This window comes from Neoarius graeffei, chromosome 24 (genome assembly GCF_027579695.1).
Source record: "Neoarius graeffei isolate fNeoGra1 chromosome 24, fNeoGra1.pri, whole genome shotgun sequence".
Taxonomy (NCBI): domain Eukaryota; kingdom Metazoa; phylum Chordata; class Actinopteri; order Siluriformes; family Ariidae; genus Neoarius; species Neoarius graeffei.
The window spans coordinates 7,414,777-7,434,491 of record NC_083592.1 but is presented as its reverse complement, the minus strand read 5'-3'; the positions used below and the strand labels follow the sequence as shown (position 1 = coordinate 7,434,491).

Sequence of the window (19,715 nt, the reverse complement as noted above, 5' to 3'; positions counted from 1 at the left end):
AGACCAAACAATCCCAATTTTATCTGCTTTTGGCCCCCTCAAACAGCACTGGCCTCGGTCAAGGCCGTTGCTGGAACAACAACTCCCCCGAAGATCACTGCAGTGAGACGCTCTTGCATCCCTTCCCCCACTTCCCACGGTCACCTGCTGATTGTTGACTCTGTCTGGGACCCGATCAAGGTTTGTCTCCATGGCAACTTGCTGTGTTGTCGCTATGACAATCCTGCGGACTGAGGCACCAAGATTGTGATGCCAGGCGAAGCGACTCTCCAGGCCTACACATACACGAACTCCTACATACATACATATGCAATCACCCCTCCTACACCCCCCCCATCCAACGCCTTTGCCGCTTTTACCCCCAGTGTGACAAGCGGGTCCACGACCAGCTCCTTGAATGGCTGCAGGAACGGACGACTGCTTGCTTGCGCTGGGTTAACTCCATCCCTCCCCCCTCCCCTGATGCAAGTCCCGAGTTTTTTCATGTTGTAAAAGTGTACTTATTATGTGCTTATGTTGCTGAGGTGTTTTTTTGTATGTTCTCACACTACTCCCCACAGGAGCATAGTGTGGGGGTTGCTTTTTTCTCCTCCTCTCTCCTCATGTTACTCTTTTTTTTTCCCATCCCTATCTTCCTGTCCTGTCTACCCCCCCTGTCAAATTGTATATGTACGGACGGGTTGATGGCTAATTTCGCTTGTACTTGTGACTAGTGACAATAAAGGTTCATTCATTCATAAACACTGCAGCCTGTGTCACTAAACAGATCTGACATTGTCTGGGCTCCGATTCTAATCCCTTAATCTACAATGGGTTAAATAGATGTTTTATCATTATTTTAAAATCAATAATCTATAATGAAAAGGCAAAAACATTATTTTTTTTTTTTAGTAATTGCGAATTAAAAATCTTATTTACTTCCACCCGTGATCTTTGAAAGCGAGTGTGTGTGTGTGTGTGTGTTGAGCAGTCTTATTAACTCAGTCAGTCGGTGGGGATTTTGGTGACATTGTTCTGAATTTTGTAGAATTTATACATCTTTATAGTTTTACTTTAAATGTAATTAGTTACTAAAACTTTACCCTTTTACAGGCTCACACACTCTGCAGTACCAGTACACTGCTGTCAGAGGAATAAATCTCCCAGAATTCACTGCTGCTGGTCTGGTGGATGAAGAGCAGTTTGTATTCTATGACACCAACAAAAAGGAGATGATCCCAAAGACAGAGTGGATACAGAAGATGAGAGGAGATGATCCACGTTACTGGAACAGAGAGGCAGAGCGTATGGTGGATCAACAGGACCGTTTCCATGTCTTGATGAAGCCAGACACGCATATCTTTAATCACACTGAAGGTGAAACACACTCAGAGTTTTAATCACTAATGCACACACTGTACTTTGTGTACACACACACACACGCACACACACACACACAAGAATTTTATTGAACACTTAAATAAAATAGTCATATTTTGTCAGTTTTCAGGCTCCATATGATGTTTTTAATAATAATAATAATAATAATAATAATTTTATTATTATTATTATTATTATAATACCCCTGCTCCGAAGGAGGAGGGTATACTGGTTTACCTCTGTCCGTCCGCCTGTATCTCCGTCTGTCTGAAACACCCTTTTTCTCAGCAAACACATATCATAGCCACTTGGGACCAAACTTCAGCTTGGGGCTCTATACCATGTGTATTCCATTTTATGGCTTTGATGTAAAGCACTTTGGGTACCTTTTGGTTATTGTAAAGGGCTATATAAATAAAATTTGATTGAAATTTGATTGATGTGTACCGTTTTCAGGTCTGTCGCACATTGACGTCCTGTTTACTGACTGAATGTATTTACGAAACATATAGAGTGGATTTACAAAATTTTTGTAACACTTTTCTCAGCAACTACAAATCACAACTGCTTGATATTTGGTACTGAGCTTCAGCTTGGGGTTCTATACCATGCACACCGTTTTCAGGTCTGTCGCATGTCGACTTCCTGTTTACTGACTGAATGTATTTATGAAACATATAGGGTGGATTTTAACACTATTTCAAGAAGCAAAATGCTATTTCAGAATGACAGTTTACCAGGATGCTGTTTGAAATCCCTGGGGAGAGACACTGCTCTTTACTTACTTGTTTCAGGGTTCATTATTTGTTGAAGTCAACATTCATAATAAGTGTCCTATTCCTTCGATCGCTTGCGTTCTGATCTACCGTAAGTGAGAGCGGCGGGGGGATACGGAAGCGAGCAGTAGCTCACAGTTGCTCTTGTTTATATTCTGCAGTAGACCTGGTCCATCAGAGCCTGCATTGGTATTTTCTGCTTCCTGTGATGCTGTTTAAATGCTTAATATCCCTAAAATTAGCACAAGCTGCTAAAGCTAAAAGGCTATACTTTATTTCAGAAGTTTACATACACTCATATTGGACATGATCATCATGGGAATATTGGACTTTCACTGATTTCTTTGAACAATTCTTTATCTGTGGCAGAATGATTGTACAATTTACATCTTTAATTAAAAACAAAACAAGAATTTAGTGCAAATGTTTTAATTTATTTTAGGTTTTCTGAAAACAATACATTGTCAAACATATACATACAGCACACCTATTCTTTGGTGAAATGCCCCTTAACAAGCTTCACTTTGACCAGATGCTTTTGTTAGCCATCAACAAGCTTCTGGCAGAATTCAGGTTGGATATTTGACCAATTTTTTGGCAGAATTGGTAAAGTTCGGTTAAATTTGTGTGTTTCCTGGAACAGACCTGACTTTTATATGCATTCCATATATTTTCAGGAGGGCCATTCCAAAAGCTTCATGTTAGCCTGCTTTATCCCTCACAACCAGCTCTGATGTGGGTTTGGGGTCACTGTCCTGCTGGAATACCCAATTGTGTCCAAGTTTATGATGGTTTGAGGTTATGCTCACGCAGTAAGACGTGTAAAATAGCTGTTGAGGAAAGACAGGGGAGGTGATTTTTAAAGCACTTCCTGTTTCTGACAGTACACCACTCTGTGTGGCTGCTCACCTGCTGAACTCCGAATGAGACGATGTCTTTATTTTAAATGACCTGTTAAAGACGATCCCCGTGAAATAAAGTTGTGACTGTTCAGCTCTGTGTAATAAACCTGTTAAAGTAACACAGAAATACAGTTTCCTTTCTGACTTCATCTCAGGATTTATTGTGAATCCACAAACGAGCACAGAACAATACTGATGTGCAAAATAATGTTCTGTATTCTCAGTAGTACACAGTGGTTCTGTAACATCGATTAAACAGCAGCAGGTCATTATATCATCAGAGTCACAAACCCTTGGGCTTTGTCTCAAACTGCAGACTCTCACACTAAAGAGCTTCTCTCTACACTTTTAATGTTTTTTCTATTTAGGCAAACTACTGAGTGTCCATTATACAGTTTGGGTCACAGATTAAAACGATCCGAATGTGTTTTTACTTTACACACAGAGCTGTGAATCCATGCAGTGTAGAAGGACACAAAACACACATTATTAAATATTCTTTTACTGACAATAACATTGTTCTACTACAAAGGACAAAATGTAAAAAGGACGAGTAGAAAAACGCGGTGTAGCAGTTTGAATAGAGAGTGTAGAAGGAAAGTCAGCTCATCTGATCTCACCTCATTACGTGTGTGTGTGTGCAGGAGTTCATACACTCCAGAGGATGTATAGCTGTGAGCTTGATGATGACGGCACCCCTAGAGGATATGATCTGTACGGTTATGATGGAGAAGATTTCATGAGTCTGGATCTGAAAACTGGAACCTGGACTGAAGCGAATCCTCAAGCTAGAAAACTTCTAAAGAAGTGGGATCGTAAAGATGAAGCTAAATACTGGAAGAGCTACCTGGAGAATGAATGTATCGAGTGGTTAAAGAAGTTTGTGTCTTACGGCAGAGAGACTCTGGAGAGGAAAGGTAAAGTGTGTGATCTGCTCTGTTACTGTAACTGCAGCTGTTAGACAAACACACATCTTATACACACACATTGTGCATATACTAATAACACACTCCTTCCCTGCAACACACACACACACTGATGGTGCACTATGGCAGGGTTTTTTATACCAAAAGTTAAATAAAAATCCAAACCCCATTTTTCCATTTCTTTTCCCATATACTGTATGTGCACAAAGATGGTCCCACAATGAAATAATAGAATTCCATTTGCATTTAAATTTTCCATTAAAGCGTTCAACATTAGTGTCAAAATTAACAATAAATCAAAAATTAAAACATCAGCCATATTCAAACCGAGCCAACCTGTGAATATTTGAACATTGCATGTTTTTATTGTAAAATGTGTTGTGATCTAAAAATACCTCAGAGATCGACCGCTACATCGCAAACAGCAGGTTAATGACCGCTGGAGTACAGGAGAAATACTGCACTCTTTAATGTTTATACCTCCATCTTAATAATTCATGCAGCCAGAAAATGTTGATCACATGACAAATAACACTTAATTTTCAATGTCAAAAAATATTCATGCCTCTGTGTCTCTGCAGTTCGTCCCGAGGTGTCACTGTTCCACAAACACTCGCCTTCTCCAGAGGTGGTATGTCACGCTACAGGTTTCTTCCCCAAAGCCCTGAATATCACCTGGCAGAAGGACGGAGAGGACATGATTGAGGACGTTGAGCTCAATGAGACGTTACCCAACCAGGATGGAAGCTTCCAGAAGAGGAGCATTCTGAAAGTCCCAGCTGAGGAGCTGCAGAACCACAAATACACCTGCGTGGTTCAGCACAGCAGCTTGGAGAAGGATTTAATCCTAGAAGTACCAAAAGGTCTGAATAAAACTACGCATTTAGAGGGTAAAAGCTGATTTACTGCTGCAGCAGAGAATAAAGACTCTGTGCTGATTTAACAGGTGGAGGATCAGATGGAGAATCAGGTGGAGGATCGACTGGTATCATCATTGGTGTCCTTGTGGCTCTTATTGCTGTCGCTGCTGCTGGAATTGTCCTCTGGAAGAAGAGGAACTCTGGTGAGAGGAGGAAGGAGGCAGATGTGAAGTTTTCAGAGAACAGATTTACACTTTCTCATTCTGAGAGGATTTGATGAATATTGTGCATATTTTTAATCTTCATTAATAAATTAGACGAGACAATAAACTGATATGAACTCATTATCTCATGAAGCCAAACACAGCACTGAGATTTTATAATAACTGTCTGTCCATCATCTGTGTTTCAGGATTCAAACCTGTTCCCCCCAGACCCTGTAAGTGAACCTTTATGATCCATAAATGATGTTTAAAACCACTACATTATTTATTAGCAGTGTTTAGTTCACTTTGTGACGGATTTGAATGTTTTACAGCCTCTGAAGGAAATTCTTCCTCCAACAACTCTTCAGCTGTGGTTGTGTGTCTTCCTGCTGGAGTGAGAGAGTAAGACCTGATGATGTTTACAGTGTAATATGGAATAAAAATGGGTGTATGGAGTGAAAATCCAGCAGAAAAGCCTGAGCTCACATTAAATCTCAGATCAGAGCTGATATTTGTCTCCATTGTCAAGCGCAGTTTAATGTCCAGCTATAAGATTGTGCGGAAATATTTCTCTCCCTGTTGCTCTCCTCTTTCACAGGTGAGGAGGTGCAGTCATGCTTCTTCTGCTTCTTATCGCATTTAGCAGAGTGTGTAATGCCTTACTGCCACAAACTGGAATGCAGTGTGTAACACTGGGATCGGGTCTTTATATCTGTATTTTAACAAGAAATGAAAAATTCTACAAAAACAAATAAGTCCTGTAATAATGCCCTGTCGCGCTTAGAAACTTTATATATCCTGTACATATTCTTCCTTTTTATTGTGGAATCCTTTGTAAATATTACTCTACTGTAAATATTACTCTACTGTAAATATTACTCTACTATCCTGTCCTCTGTAAAAAGGATTGAAATTCTCACAGTTGGTGCTGAACACTTTACCTCCATCACTCATGTAATAAATTTTACTTTGTCAGTCCATGAATAAATCTTTATTTACTCTGTCCTGGTGTTTATATGGCTGTTCTTTGGGTTGAGGATTTTATTTCTGCTGGTTTTTCCAGCCTGATGAGCATCAGCACCGCTTTTTCTGAGGTCCTCAGAAATCTCCTTTGTTCGTATCATGATACACTTCCACAAACATGTGTTGTGAAGATCAGACTTTGATAGATCCCTGTTCTTTAAATAAAACACCTGATTGAAGACACCTGACTCTAATTTCACCTTCAAATTAACTGCTAATCCTAGAGGTTCACATACTTTTGCCACTCACAGATATGTAATATTGGATAATTTTCCTCAATAAATAAATGACCGAGTGTAATATTTTTGTCTCATTTGTTTAACTGGGTTCTCTTTATCTACTTTTAGGACTTGTGTGAAAATCTGATGATGTTTTAGGTTATATTTATGCAGAAATATGGAAAATTCTAAAGGGTTCACAAACTTTCAAGCACCACTGTATTTTTGATAATAGGCTATAACTTCTACAGTGACCTTGTTGACATATGTAATGTGAATGTGTATGACTGACAGATGTATTCTGTACATATGTTTTGGTTCCACTCCACAAGGGGGAGCTATCGATTTTTCAATAAGAGGTCAAGTGTATTGGTGACGTCACTCCCAATATAAAAGACGGTTCCCTCTTGTGATCATTCTCTTCTCTTCTCTTGAACTCTTGGCTCTGTGCCTGATCTAGAGGACATGCAAGAAAGAGCAATGTTTAGTTTGCCAATTTAATAAATATGCCTCAACGGCTGAAGATGGACACTCGACTCGCCTACTTTTCTAACTTGCACTATTGATTCCTGCTGTGTGTTGGTATACTCTGCCAACAGGTTATGGGCCCAGTAACGACGAAATAGTTGCAACGGAAGGAAGTCCGGCGTCGAGCACGTTAGCTAGTAAGCTAAAAGTGTGGTAGCTAGTTAAGCGCGGTGAAACCGGGGAAGCTCAACTAAGCAAAGAAGATGGCAAACAACAAGACAAAGTGGCCAACGTTCGACGGCAGAGCCGAGGAATATGAACTCTGGGAGGAACGGATGCTGTGTTGCATGCACCGTGTCGGATTAAAAGAGATTATTCTGAACGAGCCAGGTGGACCACTGACTGTGGAGGAACAGGCCGAGTACGACAGGCTAAATGCTGATGCATACTGCGCGTTAGCTCCACTGCTGGACAACGTGAGTTTGGGACTAATATTTCGAGAGACTAAAAACAAGGGACGCGAGAGTCTGGAAGTGCTGAGAGAGCACTACATTGGCAAAGGTAGGCCGAGAATTGTTTCCATGTACATAACTTTGACATCGCTAAAGAAAGCCGACACAGAGACTGTAACCGAGTACATTATACGGGCAGAGCAAATCATTACGGCACTGAAGGCAGCAGGTGAAGCGCCTAGTGAGGGACTAATGATGGCCATGATTATGAGAGGACTTCCAGAAAAATACAAGCCGTTTACGCTGATGGTAACACATGGTTCAGCGGACGTGAAACTGGCGGAGTTTAAGGCAAAACTGCGCAACTTCGAGGCTTCGGAGGATGCAGAGCCAGTAGCCGAGGAGGCGGGAGAAAGGGTGCTAAAAGCCCGCGCGGCACCGAAGAAAAAGAACAGTGGATTTCCGAGCGACATGGCGTGTTGGCGATGCGGAGAAAGGGGACATCGAAAAGACGAATGCACAAGGAACGCTTGGTGCAATTCCTGCAAAAGCTCAAGTCACACGGACAAAGCGTGCAGAAAGAAAGAGCGTGCACAAGGCTCCAGGTGCGCTCGCGCTCAAGATGGCAGCGGCGGCGGTCGTGCAGCCAGTCGTGGAGGACGGATCGAAGCGCGGGGACCAGCGAGAAGCGATGCGACGTTCTGGGTAGAGGCGGAGGACACCTGCGAACCGGCGCAGGTGCACCAGATCGACAGAGGAGGGCTGATCGTGGACACGGGCGCCTCATCCCACATCCTGAACGACAGGAGTAGGTTCAAGACATTCGACAGCGCATTCAAACCGGAGAGGCACAGCATGGAGCTGGCCGACGGGAAGCGAACTTTCGGGTTGGCGCAAGGCAGAGGAGACGCACAAGTGTGTCTCATTGACAGCGAAGGATGCCGACGTACAGTGACTCTTAAGAACGCCCTGTACATCCCTTCATTCCCTCAAGAGCTGTTCTCAGTAAAATGTGCCACTGCACATGGTGCCATGGTATTCTTCGAGGAAGGTAACAATGTTATTGTACAAAATGGGTTAAGGTTTAACATTGAAGTGTGTAACAGAATGTACTACTTACAAGTGGAACGTAATGACAATGATGTGTGCAATGTTAGCCATGATATCCAAACCTGGCACGAGATTATGGGTCATTGCAATTACGATGACATACTAAAACTACAGGATGTAACAACAGGCATGCACATTAAAGGTGCAAAGCGGAAGCCTGAGAAAGAGTGTTATGTGTGCATAGAAGGAAAGTTTACTCAGACGAGAAACAGAAATGCAACTGACAAGGTGAAAAAGCCACTTGAGATGGTAAATACCGATCTAGCGGGTCCAGTGACAAATGAGTCAATTGATGGTTACAAGTACATGCAGTCTTTTACAGATGTGTGCACAGGAGTAGTCTTCACTTACTTTCTCAAAGCAAAAAGCGATGCAGTACAAGCTACTGAAAAGTTTCTGGCTGATGTAGCGCCTTATGGCACTGTGAAGTGTATCAGGTCGGATAACAGGACCGAGTTTACTAACAGAGAATTTCTGACACTACTGAGAAAGAACAAAATCAGACACGAGACGTCCTGTCCTTACTCACTGCACCAGAACGGGATAGCTGAGAGGGAAGGGCGCACTCTCTTCGAGATGGCTAGGTGTAAACTCATTGACAGCAACTTGCCAAAGAGTCTATGGCATTATGCGGTTCAGGAAGCAGCCTACACTAGGAACAGATGCTTTAACAAGCACATTGGTACAACACCGTACACAGCACTGACAGGGAAGAAGTGTGATCTAGCCAAAATGCACAAATTCGGGTCAGAATGTTACGCATACTTGCAAGACAAGGGTAAACTGGATCCTAGGTGTGAGAAGGGGCTCTTTGTAGGGCATGACAAGGGCAGCCCAGCTTTCCTAGTTTACTATCCCAGTAAGGAAAAAGTGCAGAAGCACAGGTTAGTCAAGTTCATCACAAAGACCACAACTGAGAGCGAGACTCAGACACAGGGAGTAGGATTTAACCCCAGTGTAAATGACAAGACTGACGCATCACAACTCAGTGCTACTACTAGCACAGACGTAGCGACTGACCGTCCACAATCTCCTAGAGATGATGATAGCGAGGAGCACCACATGGTGACGCCACAGGCCCAAAGCAGTGGGAGATACCCCATGAGAGAGCGTAAGCCCCCGAGTTATCTTAACGACTATAATCAGGAAGACAGTGGTGAAGATGACAGCACGCTCACTACTGTAGACTATTGCTATCGAGCAGTGTGTGGAATGCCACTTACCTTTAAGGATGCGATGGCATCACCACAGTCCAGTAGATGGAAGAGGGCAATGGACGAAGAGATGCAGTCACTAGAGGAAAACCGGACATTTACCTTGACCAAATTGCCAGAGGGCAGAAAGACAGTGGGAGGTAGGTGGGTATACTCCATTAAGGAGGATAGTGATGGACAAGAACAGTACAAGGCCAGATTTGTGGCAAAAGGATATAGCCAGAGGGCGGGGATAGACTATGGTGAGACATTTTCTCCCACGGCCAATCTAACCAGTGTTCGCAAAGTCATGCAGAAAGCAGCTCAGGAGAATTTGGTACTACACCAAATGGATGTAAAGACGGCGTATCTACACGCACCCATAGACAGAGACATCTATATGGATCAACCTGAGGGTTATGAAAAAGATGGAGAGAACTTAGTGTGTAAACTAGAGAAATCTCTCTATGGCCTGAAGCAGTCTGGACGAAATTGGAATGACATGCTACACCAATGTTTGATAAATGACGACTTTACACAGAACCCAGCGGACCATTGTGTCTACACGAAAGAGTCTAAGCAGGCAGGGAAAGTGATTATTGTGATTTGGGTGGATGATCTTATCATCGCAGCAAATAACATGACGAGTCTAAAGCAAGTGAAAGCAATGCTTTCAACAAGGTTTAAAATGAAGGACCTAGGCAGATTGAAAAATTTTCTAGGCATAGACTTCAGTCAACCTGATGAGTGTGTGACAATGTCACAAAAGAGGTATGTGGAGAAGATCCTCAACCGTTATGATATGCAGGAGTGCAGAACACGTGAGACACCATGTGAACAGAAGTTAGATTACTCTGAAGATGCACCAAAGATGACTGATGTGAGGAAGTACAGAGAAGCAGTAGGTAGCCTTATCTATTTAGCTACTTGTACTAGACCTGACTTATGTTTTGTAGTAGGCAAGCTATCACAACATTTTGCGAACCCCACAGATGAAAACTGGATGACAGTGAAACATGTATTGCGTTATTTAAGAGGTACTACAGACAAGCAGCTGACTTTTAGGAAAAGCAGCCATGGTTTAGGCCTACGGGCATACAGTGACGCAGATTGGGGGTCAGACACCAGCGACAGGCGGAGCACGTCTGGTTACTGTGTGAGCATGAGCGAAAACAGCTCACTGGTATCTTGGAGGAGTAAAAAGCAACCAACGGTAGCTTTATCCACATGTGAAGCCGAATACATGGCTTTAGCTCTAACAATACAGGAGGGTATCTATTTGGAGCAGTTACTGAAGGGTATTGACAACTGTGAATATGTTAAAACTGTTGTCTATGAGGATAACCAAGGAACGATTGCACTTGTTAAAAACCCGGTGTGCAGACAACGATGTAAACATGTGGATATCAAGTATCATTTCATCAGGTCAACCATTAAAGAAGGAAAAATGACACTTGTGTACTGTCCGACAGATGAGATGATTGCAGATGCTATGACCAAACCTGTTACAAAGGTTAAACTGATGAGATTTTCAGGAAAGATGTTTGGTGTAAGTGTCTGATCGTCAAGTGTATATATGTTAGTACATAGGGATGTACTGAAATGTTTGACATCTGTCATTTACTTTTGAAGTTGTTTATTTTGATTGTTAAAAGCTGTACAGAATATAGTCATTCATAAGTGGGAGTGTTGACATATGTAATGTGAATGTGTATGACTGACAGATGTATTCTGTACATATGTTTTGGTTCCACTCCACAAGGGGGAGCTATCGATTTTTCAATAAGTGGTCAAGTGTATTGGTGACGTCACTCCCAATATAAAAGACGGTTCCCTCTTGTGATCATTCTCTTCTCTTCTCTTGAACTCTTGGCTCTGTGCCTGATCTAGAGGACATGCAAGAAAGAGCAATGTTTAGTTTGCCAATTTAATAAATATGCCTCAACGGCTGAAGATGGACACTCGACTCGCCTACTTTTCTAACTTGCACTATTGATTCCTGCTGTGTGTTGGTATACTCTGCCAACAGGTTATGGGCCCAGTAACGACGAAATAGTTGCAACGGAAGGAAGTCCGGCGTCGAGCAAGTTAGCTAGTAAGCTAAAAGTGTGGTAGCTAGTTAAGCGCGGTGAAACCGGGGAAGCTCAACTAAGCAAAGAAGATGATCTGTTTACTGTCTGACACTGATTACTTTTAGATTGTGTTTGGAGTCGCGGATAACTGCAGTGGAAACTGTAAAGCTAACGATCCTCATCACAAACAAGGAGTTCTCAAAATGCGGTGTCTCGGGTTGCAGTCACGTGACGACAGTCCTCTGTGTGTGCACGCGTCCAAAGGAGGAAGGGGCGGGGTCTGACTGGTCTGGGGTTATTTTTACACTTCCTTCCTGCACTTGCAGTGGGACTGGGGAGGCACCAAGATGGCGGACTGATAAGTCGTGTTTTGCAGGAGCTCCGGAAAAAAAAAAAAACCCGCAAAATTTGTTTGTAAAACGTGTTATCTTCCGCTTGAAATGTAACAATGGACGTACAGAAGCTGATTAAACCGGCAAAACTTCAATTAGCACGTTCGAAATCCAACCGCAAAATGCAGTCGCAAATAATGGAAGTTGAACACGACTATGTTAATGTGGAGCTAGCTAACGCAGGGCTAAACAAGCGGGAGAGGGGAGAAGATTCTGCGCCCCCAACTCCTTCAAAACAACCACCAGAGGAGAAAAGGTCCAAGCCAGCGGAGGAAGGAGATGGCATCTCCAACAAAAAAATACTCGAAGCTATCTTGGGGCTAGAGAAGAAATATGAAGCACAGCTGGAGGACATTAAAGAACAAAACAGACAGAGCGCCGCCATGATTGCTAGTTTGGCAAAGGCAGTAGAGTTTAACGCTGCAGAAGTGAAGGATTGCAAAAACAAAGTTATCCAACTGGAGAAGAAAAATTAACAACTGCTCAAAGAAAACAGATTTGAAAGAAAGAGTGAGGGAGCAAGAGCGATACAGAATGAGATGGTGCCTACGATTGAAAGGTATGAAAGAAACCAAAGACGAGAACATAAGAGAAAATGTTTTACAAATCCTCCAGAAGATTACTCCGGAGCTGAAGTTGGAAGAGGCAGTGGATATCGTCCACCGGTTAGGAAAACGAGCAGATGGCAGAAACAGAAATGTTGTTCTCTTCACTCAAAGACGAATCAAAGAGGGAATCTGGAAACGCAGCAAGGATTCACCAGTCTGCAAACGAGAAGGCATTAGCTTCACAGAGATGTTACTGCAAGAGGACCTGGAAGACCGAAGGCGCCTGTGGCCTTTGATTGACGAGGCAAGACGTGCAGGTAAACGGGCCTACTTTCGAGCAGAGCCCTGCACTCTCGCGGGACCCGCCGCAAAGCAGTGCGGCGCGGGACAAATTTTGAAAGCTCATTGCGGGCGGGAGTGGTGATAAGCTGCAGTCCCGCTAACTAAAAACGTGTTTGAAATAAAATTTATAAATTATTAATTTATGTCTATCATATATAATTTGTGCTGGATATTTTATTTAGCATCAATAAAAACATTTTAAGATGCCTAAATTTGCAGAGAGAGTCAGATGGCCCTTTTCCACTACCCTTTTTCAGCTCGCTTCAGCTCACTTCAGCCCGACACGGCTCGCGTTTCGACTACCAAAAACCAGCACGACTCAGCTCGTTTCAGCCCTGCTTAGCCCCTAAAACTCGCACCGTTTTGGAGTGGGGCTGAAGCAAGCCAAGCCGTGCCGAGTGAGTCTGGGGGCGTGAGCAGACACTCCCCTGTGCACTGATTGGTGAGGAGGCGTGTCATCACATGCCCACACACGCCCCGCGAGCGCGCTGGGATCTGTAAACACCGCAAACCCGGAAGAAGAATAATTATGAATTACGAGAATTTCTGAAGCCTTATGCGCCTCGCCTCATCTATACGCTCTTGCCAGTATCTGTTGCCGTTGTCGGTGACAACAAGCCACAGCACCAAGACCAGCAACACTAACGACTCCATGTCCTCCATGTTTATTGTTTACTATTCGGGTCATGAGACTACCACTTAAAAGATCACTGAATCAGTGACATACAGAGCATCGTGGACGAGTTCGCGGAGCGCAAGGCTCGTCGTATGCCCTTCAAATAATGCGCGCAGTAGGCTATTGATGTTTTATTATGAGCCATGTACAGTATGTCGCCTAATGTTTTTTTGTTTCTGAGTTACATGTTCGTTTGAAGGACTTAATGTACAAAATAACATAGTTGCACCCCGTAGTGTTAAAATTGGTAAACACAGTGCATTCAGTGAGGTTTGCACCGCCCTCCTTTTATTTCTGACTCTTCCTGTCACCGTTGCAACCTCTGAGCGCTCATTCGTATGCCCTTCAAATAATGTGCGCAGTATAGGCTATTGATGTTTTATTATGAGCCATGTACAGTATCCTAATGTTTTTTGTTTCTGAGTTACATGTTCGTTTGAAGGACTTGATGTACTAAATAACATAGTTGCACCCGGTAGTGTTGAAATTGGTAAACACCGCAGTTGCGGACATTTTGTAGCCTAAAATGATGTTATGATAAGCTTTAATAAAGGGCCCGGTCATTTGCCCCGCCCCCGGCCCGGCTCTGACTTGTTCCGCCACTGTCACTGATGTCACTGTTTGCGCTGCTTAACGACATCACGTGACGTCCACCCACTTTCGCTAACTCCACCCAATGTGTCCACCCACTTCCAGCCAGCACGGTTCAGCGCGGTTGTAGTCGAAATGCAACTTCAATAGCCCCGCTCAGCTCGACTCAGCTCGACACGGCACGGCTCAGCCGCGTTTGTAGTGGAAAAGCGGCAAGATTGAGTGAGGAATGGCATCTTAAATTTGCCATTGATCGCTCTAACGGGCAATCCTTTGATCACTCTAATGACTCGCCGTTCACACCCAGCCTCCAGTGACCCACACTAACATGATGCCTCAATGACACCTTAGATGAGCTGGTCATCAGGATTCTGATTCTGATCCAGGAGAGGATAAATAACTCTCGTACGTTTCCGATTCCTTTCCTCTTCCGTGTTTGAGATCTCCGATCATGGCAGAAGAGCAGAGCTCCTTTACTGAAGCTCACAGTGCTTCAAAAGTAAGTGCTGCTTACTTTTATGCTGCTTAATTTTTTTTTATCGCGAGATTAACGCTCTGTGACATGATGTAGGTTTTTCATAAGCTTTTGAAACTGCCAGGAACTTGGAACAGAGACTTTGCTTAGAAAAACGATAACAGCTAGACTGTAAAGAGTGCGATCCATCTCTCCTTTCACACTAATTATTCATAGGAAATGCACCACGGGAGAGCGCATACTTAAATGATTAGCCTACTTAAATAATAATAATTTATTATTATTATTATTATTATTATTATTATTATGTCTACATGCTGCCATTTCAACATTCTGAATTCAGAAACAAGGTAAATAATAATAAACGTGAACGTGAGCTGTAGATATTTATGCTCAAATCCACTCAAAGTAGGGGGCGGGGCACCATCACGCTGTGTCAAGACAAGAACTTTCCTGAGAAATAACGCGAACGTCTGCATCATGCAGGATTTGCGGGTGGGAGCGGGACTGAAAATCATAATTCTTTGCGGGCAGGAGCGGGACTGAAAAATCCAACCCGCGCAGACCTCTACTTTCGAGGTCCCCATGGATTCATCGACGGGCGCAAAATTGAAGATAAACAAGTGAACTAAACATGCCAAAAACTGAAACAGTGGAAATTAGTGAGCGGTTTGAGGAGCTCAACCTTTATACCGTTTTTTGGGTGTTTTTTTTTTTTCTTTCTTCCTTTTCACACGTGGAGGAAATTTTATAATTCTTTATAGTTCATGATAAATGTTAATATTTTATTTGGTTCTTTAAATGTTAGGGGCTTGAAAGAAATTGTTAAAAGAAAGGCTTTATTTTTATACTGCAAAGGTCGAAAATCTGTGTATTTCTACAAGAAACTCATTCTTCAGACAGTGATACAACTTTTTGGACAAACCAATGGGGTGATGAGATCCTGTTCAGCCACGGCTCATCACGATCGGGAGGTGTGGCTATATGTTTCAACAACTTTCCTGGAGATATCATGACACACCGCACTGATACGAATGGACACTGGTTGATTGCTGTAACGAAAGTTGAAGGTTTGTTTGTCATTCTAACTAATGTATACGGGTATAACAATGACAATCAGAACAAAATAATGTTGGAAGAAATAACAAATAGTATTTCAGAACTAAAAGGTCGATATCCTACCGAGTACATTCTGATGGGGGGTGATTGGAATATGACACCGAATGAGTGGCATGACAGGTGGCCCTCAAGAACTAGCAGACCCCAATATAACAATTTAATTTGTGACTTTATGGCAAATAATAATTTAACAGATGTTTGGAGAGCAATGAATCCAGGGCTTCAGTGTTTTTCATGGTTTAAACCAAATGGAGCATCTAAATCTAGAATTGACTTTTGGATGGGAAGTGACGGTACTTAATCAAACCTCAAAAGCTTTGATTTCAAATACACCTCTTTCAGATCATTGTTTTATAGAGCTGAATTTTGAACCTGAAATAAGGAAAGTCAATAAGAAGAGTTATTGAAAGTTTAATGCTAAACTTTTACAAAATGAAGACTATTGTAATATAGTTAGAAGGATTATTAAAGATATTTTGGCTAATGTTTCGATTGTAGGGTATATCAATAAATGGGAATTTATAAAATTTAAAATTAGAGAATTTAGTATTCAGTTTAGTAAAGACCAAATTCGAAAACAAAAAGATGAAAGTAAGTTACTGCAAGAAATAAGTGAATGCTGCAGTCAAAGCAATCTGACTATGCAAGAAAAAAGTAGACTTATGGAATTGCAAACTCAATTAGATCAACATTATCTGAATAAAGCACAGGGAGCTTTTGTAAGATCCCGTGCTAAATGGATCGAAGCTGGGGAAAAAAATTCCTCATATTTTTCCAACCTGGAGAAAAGTAGACAAAAAGGAAACTTTATATCTAGCCTATTAATTGATGATAATGTAAAGATCCCAAAGTCTTAGAAAATGAGATTTATACATTCTATTCTAAATTGTACTCTTCTCACTTTTCCCAAATAGATTGTGATGCTTTTTTTTGATAAAATTGGTCATTTGATTCCACAGATTGATAGTTCATTTAACGAATTCTGTGAATCAGATCTTAAAATTGAAGAATTAGATGCAGTTATCAGAAAAATGACATCAAATAAGTCCCCAGGGTCAGACGGGCTCACAGTTAATTTTTTCAAATTCTTTTGGGAGGATGTGAGAATTTTATTTTATTTTTTTTTATGTATGATTTATTTATAAAAGTTATACAAGACAATATGCACAACAGTCTTCACAAATAGTTACGTAGCTACAAAACGTATCAGACAACCAAATAGTGAAGACACACTATACAACAAACCCCCACCCCCACCCTTCCCAAAAAAAAAAAAAAAATACCAGCAAAGAACCTGTACCAATGGCAGTTGGGAGGTTAGAGTCTCATACTGTATTGTAACCCATGTTCATTCATCATCAGTTCAACCACTCACATTCACACCAATGTACACACACACACCACACACTCACTTCCACTCACATCCATAAGGATACACACACACACACACACACACACACACACACACACACACACACACACACACACACACACAGGCTCCTCCACTTGCATTAAGTGAGTAGTTTATAGGAAGCATATGGAAAGAAAAAAAAAATTCTTGCATGCTGCTAAACTAACTTACTGTTATTATAGGCTGTCATGGTACTGGGCTATGGTGCATTGGAGGAGGTTATTTAATCAATGGTGGCGACATCTAGTTAAAAGGAATTGACATAATCTAAAACAGGTTCCCAAACCCTATAAAATTTGGGTGAGATACCACGCAAAGAATATTTGACTTTCTCCAGAGTCATGAAATGAACGGCATCCCTAATCCATTGAGAAAGGGAGGGGGGGTGGGAATCTTTCCAGTGCAGCAATATGATACGTCTTGCTAAAAGTGATAGAAAGGCCACCAGTTCACAAAAATAGGGTGGTAGTTTATTGCCAACAGGTAGGACACCAAACAATGCAGTTAATGGTGACGGACAGATGTTAGTGGATGTGATAGCAGACAGAGCGTCAAACACACCCTGCCAAAAGTGCCCAAGAGCAGGACAAGCCCAGAACATATGGCCAAGAGTGGCTGGTCCTAAATGGCACCGGTCACAGCTAGAGTCTACCCCTGGATATACACGGGCTAGTCTACTTTTGGACCAATGGACCCTATGCACTACTTTACATTGTAAGACTCCATGCCGGGCACAGACAGAGGATGAATGCACCCATTTCAGAGCATGATCCCACTCCACAGGGTCTATCTCTGTATTGAGATCAGTCGACCATGCAGTGTGTAGTGCATTGGAGGCTGAGGAGTGGTGCGCAAGGAGAGTGCAGTAAATCCTTGAGATACTACCTTTCATGTAAGGGTTGATTTTGAGAATGATGTCTATGAGTGTGGGAGGGGGTTTAGTGGGAAATTCAGAAAAATGTTTCCGTACAAAATCTCTTATCTGCAAGTATCTGAAAAAATGGGTTGAAGGCAAGTCATAGGCCTGTACTAACTGACCAAAAGAAGCAAATTTACCATCAATATAAAGATGGTTAAATGATATAATTCCCTTATCTCTCCAAATTAAGAAAGCGTTATCAATGCTAGATGGAGTGAACAGGGGATTAGAGTACACAGGAGCCAAAGCAGGCATAGATTGTAATGCAAAATGTTGCTTAAATTGTGTCCAGATTTTAAGACAATTTTTAACAACTACACTATCTGAATGCACAGACGGTGATGAAGTTGTGGGAAAGCACAGAAGGGAAAGTAGAGATGATGGACTACATGAGGCCTCCTCAACTTGTAGCCAAGGTGGAGGTTGGTCACTAGAATAATAGCAGTGTAACAAGGCTCTAATATTTGCTGCCCAATAATAAAGTAAGAAGCTGGGGAGAGCCAGACCACCCAGCTCTTTAGATTTTTGCAAGGTGTCTTTCTTAATTCTAGGGGCCTTATTATTCCATAAGAAGTGAGAGATGATTTGATCCAATGAATGAAAGAAACGTTTACTAAGAAAGATAGGTATACATTGAAAGAGATATAATAATTTGGGGAGCACATTCATTTTAACACAGTTTATCCATCCTGCAAGAGAGAGAGGCAAGAGAGACCATCGCTGAAAATCCAGAGACAGCCTGAACAGAAGTGGGGAGAAATTACACTTAAATAAATCTGAATAATTTTTGGTTATACAAACACCCAAGTACTTGAAACATTCTAAAGATGTTTTGAAAGGTAAGTCAGATAACGGATATGCCCTGGCCGCTGCATTAATTGGCATTACCTCACTTTTATGGAAATTTAGTTTGTAACCTGAAATCTGACCAAATTTCTGCAGCACATTTAACACAAGAGGGACAGCCCTGTCCAAGTCTGATATAAAGAGAAGAAGGTCATCGGCATATAGGGAAACCTTATGTTCAACACCACCCCTTAAAATGCCAGGTATCTGGCTGGACCTAAGGGCCACTGCCAGTGGTTCAATGGCAATGGCAAATAATAATGGAGAGAGCGGGCAGCCCTGCCGAGTCCCACGCTTAAGAGAGAAGTAGTCAGAATAATCATTGTTTGTGCGAACACAAGCTTGGGGGGACATATAAAGAAGCCTAATCCATGATATAAAGGTATAACCAAAACCAAACCGTTTCAACGCATAGAACAGGTAAGGCCATTCGACACGATCAAATGCCTTTTCTGCATCCATGGAGACTACCACCTCAGGGGTGTCAGAGGAAGTTGGAGCATAAATGATATCAAATAAACGACTAACATTATGAAAAGAATGTCTGTTTTTAACAAACCCTGTCTGGTCAGAAGCCACAATAGTTGGTAGAACCTTCTCCAGACGCCTAGCTAACATTTTGGCCAATAGCTTAACATCTGCACAGAGCAAAGATATGGGGCGGTAGTTACCACAAGAAAGTGGATCTTTATCCTTTTTTAAAAGAAGGGAAATGGTGGCCTGTCTTAATGTGAGGGGGAGACAACCATTTTGTAAAGATTCATTGAACATGTTAAGTAAAATTGGAGCTAACTGATCTGAGAATGACTTATAAAATTCAGCAGGAAGCCC

At 42.0% G+C, this 19,715-nt stretch overlaps 1 protein-coding gene across 1 annotated transcript in view; it reads left to right on the top strand.

Moving 5' to 3' along the window:
* Positions 1–6,032, top strand: part of LOC132872838 (BOLA class I histocompatibility antigen, alpha chain BL3-7-like) — a 120,431-nt gene extending 114,399 nt beyond the window's left edge. The window contains exons 2-7 of the mRNA XM_060907932.1: positions 1,093–1,356; positions 3,682–3,954; positions 4,545–4,826; positions 4,910–5,026; positions 5,236–5,262; positions 5,362–6,032. Of these exons, the coding sequence (XP_060763915.1) occupies positions 1,093–1,356; positions 3,682–3,954; positions 4,545–4,826; positions 4,910–5,026; positions 5,236–5,262; positions 5,362–5,435 (1,037 nt within the window). The 3' untranslated portion in view covers positions 5,436–6,032. The remainder of the gene's footprint in view (positions 1–1,092; positions 1,357–3,681; positions 3,955–4,544; positions 4,827–4,909; positions 5,027–5,235; positions 5,263–5,361) is intronic.
* Positions 6,033–19,715: the final 13,683 nt, after the last annotated feature.